This window comes from Merops nubicus, unplaced genomic scaffold (assembly GCF_000691845.1).
Source record: "Merops nubicus isolate BGI_N331 unplaced genomic scaffold, ASM69184v1 scaffold36992, whole genome shotgun sequence".
In the NCBI taxonomy this organism is placed as follows: domain Eukaryota; kingdom Metazoa; phylum Chordata; class Aves; order Coraciiformes; family Meropidae; genus Merops; species Merops nubicus.
Window position 1 is genome coordinate 7,631 of NW_008594942.1, and position 604 is coordinate 8,234.

Below are 604 nucleotides of genomic sequence, written 5' to 3' on the forward strand. Positions count from 1 at the left end.
CCCCGCCACAGGGACCTCCAGTGAGACCTGGGATTAACACTCCGCTTCACAGGGTGGCTGGAGTGGCAAGAAATGAGCTGGGACGACAGCCAGAATCCCTCAGCTTTATCCCACATCACCCAGGAGTCCCTCTGCCACCCAAAACCACCTCCCCTGGGCACAAATCCAGCCACTGCTCCATCTGCAAGGGTGACACGGCCGTGGCACGGGGCTTCCAGGACGTGGCTGTTCTCTCCTTCGTCATCCTCCTTGCCAGGGGCCGGGTCTGGAGCGCGGAGCAGCCGCTGGTCACGGCCCATTATTACTTTTGGTACGCGCTGTGACACTTCAAACTCGTACCGTGAGTAATAATGCGCTGGGGCCGGCACGGGCATCGCCGGGCTCCGCCCACACCTGCCCCACCAGCCACTCGCCTTCATCCCCGCCCAGGGATGAGCCTTGGTGCCCACCACGGGACAGGGCAGAGCCGGCGCTCGTCAACCTCACCCAGCCAGACTGCACCGGGGGTCTTTGCCTTTAGGCGTCGCCCCGCTGCCCGAAAGCTTCCCCGCTTTGTTGCAGGTGCTCCCGCAGCGAGTGAGGCTTGTGGTGCTCAGCAGGCGGG

At 64.1% G+C, this 604-nt stretch overlaps 1 protein-coding gene across 1 annotated transcript in view; it reads left to right on the forward strand.

Moving 5' to 3' along the window:
- Positions 1-604, forward strand: part of EGFL7 (EGF-like-domain, multiple 7) — an 8,128-nt gene that overhangs the window by 4,864 nt on the left and 2,660 nt on the right. The window contains exon 6 of the mRNA XM_008935922.1: positions 124-287. Coding sequence (XP_008934170.1) covers positions 124-287 — 164 coding nt within the window. The remainder of the gene's footprint in view (positions 1-123; positions 288-604) is intronic.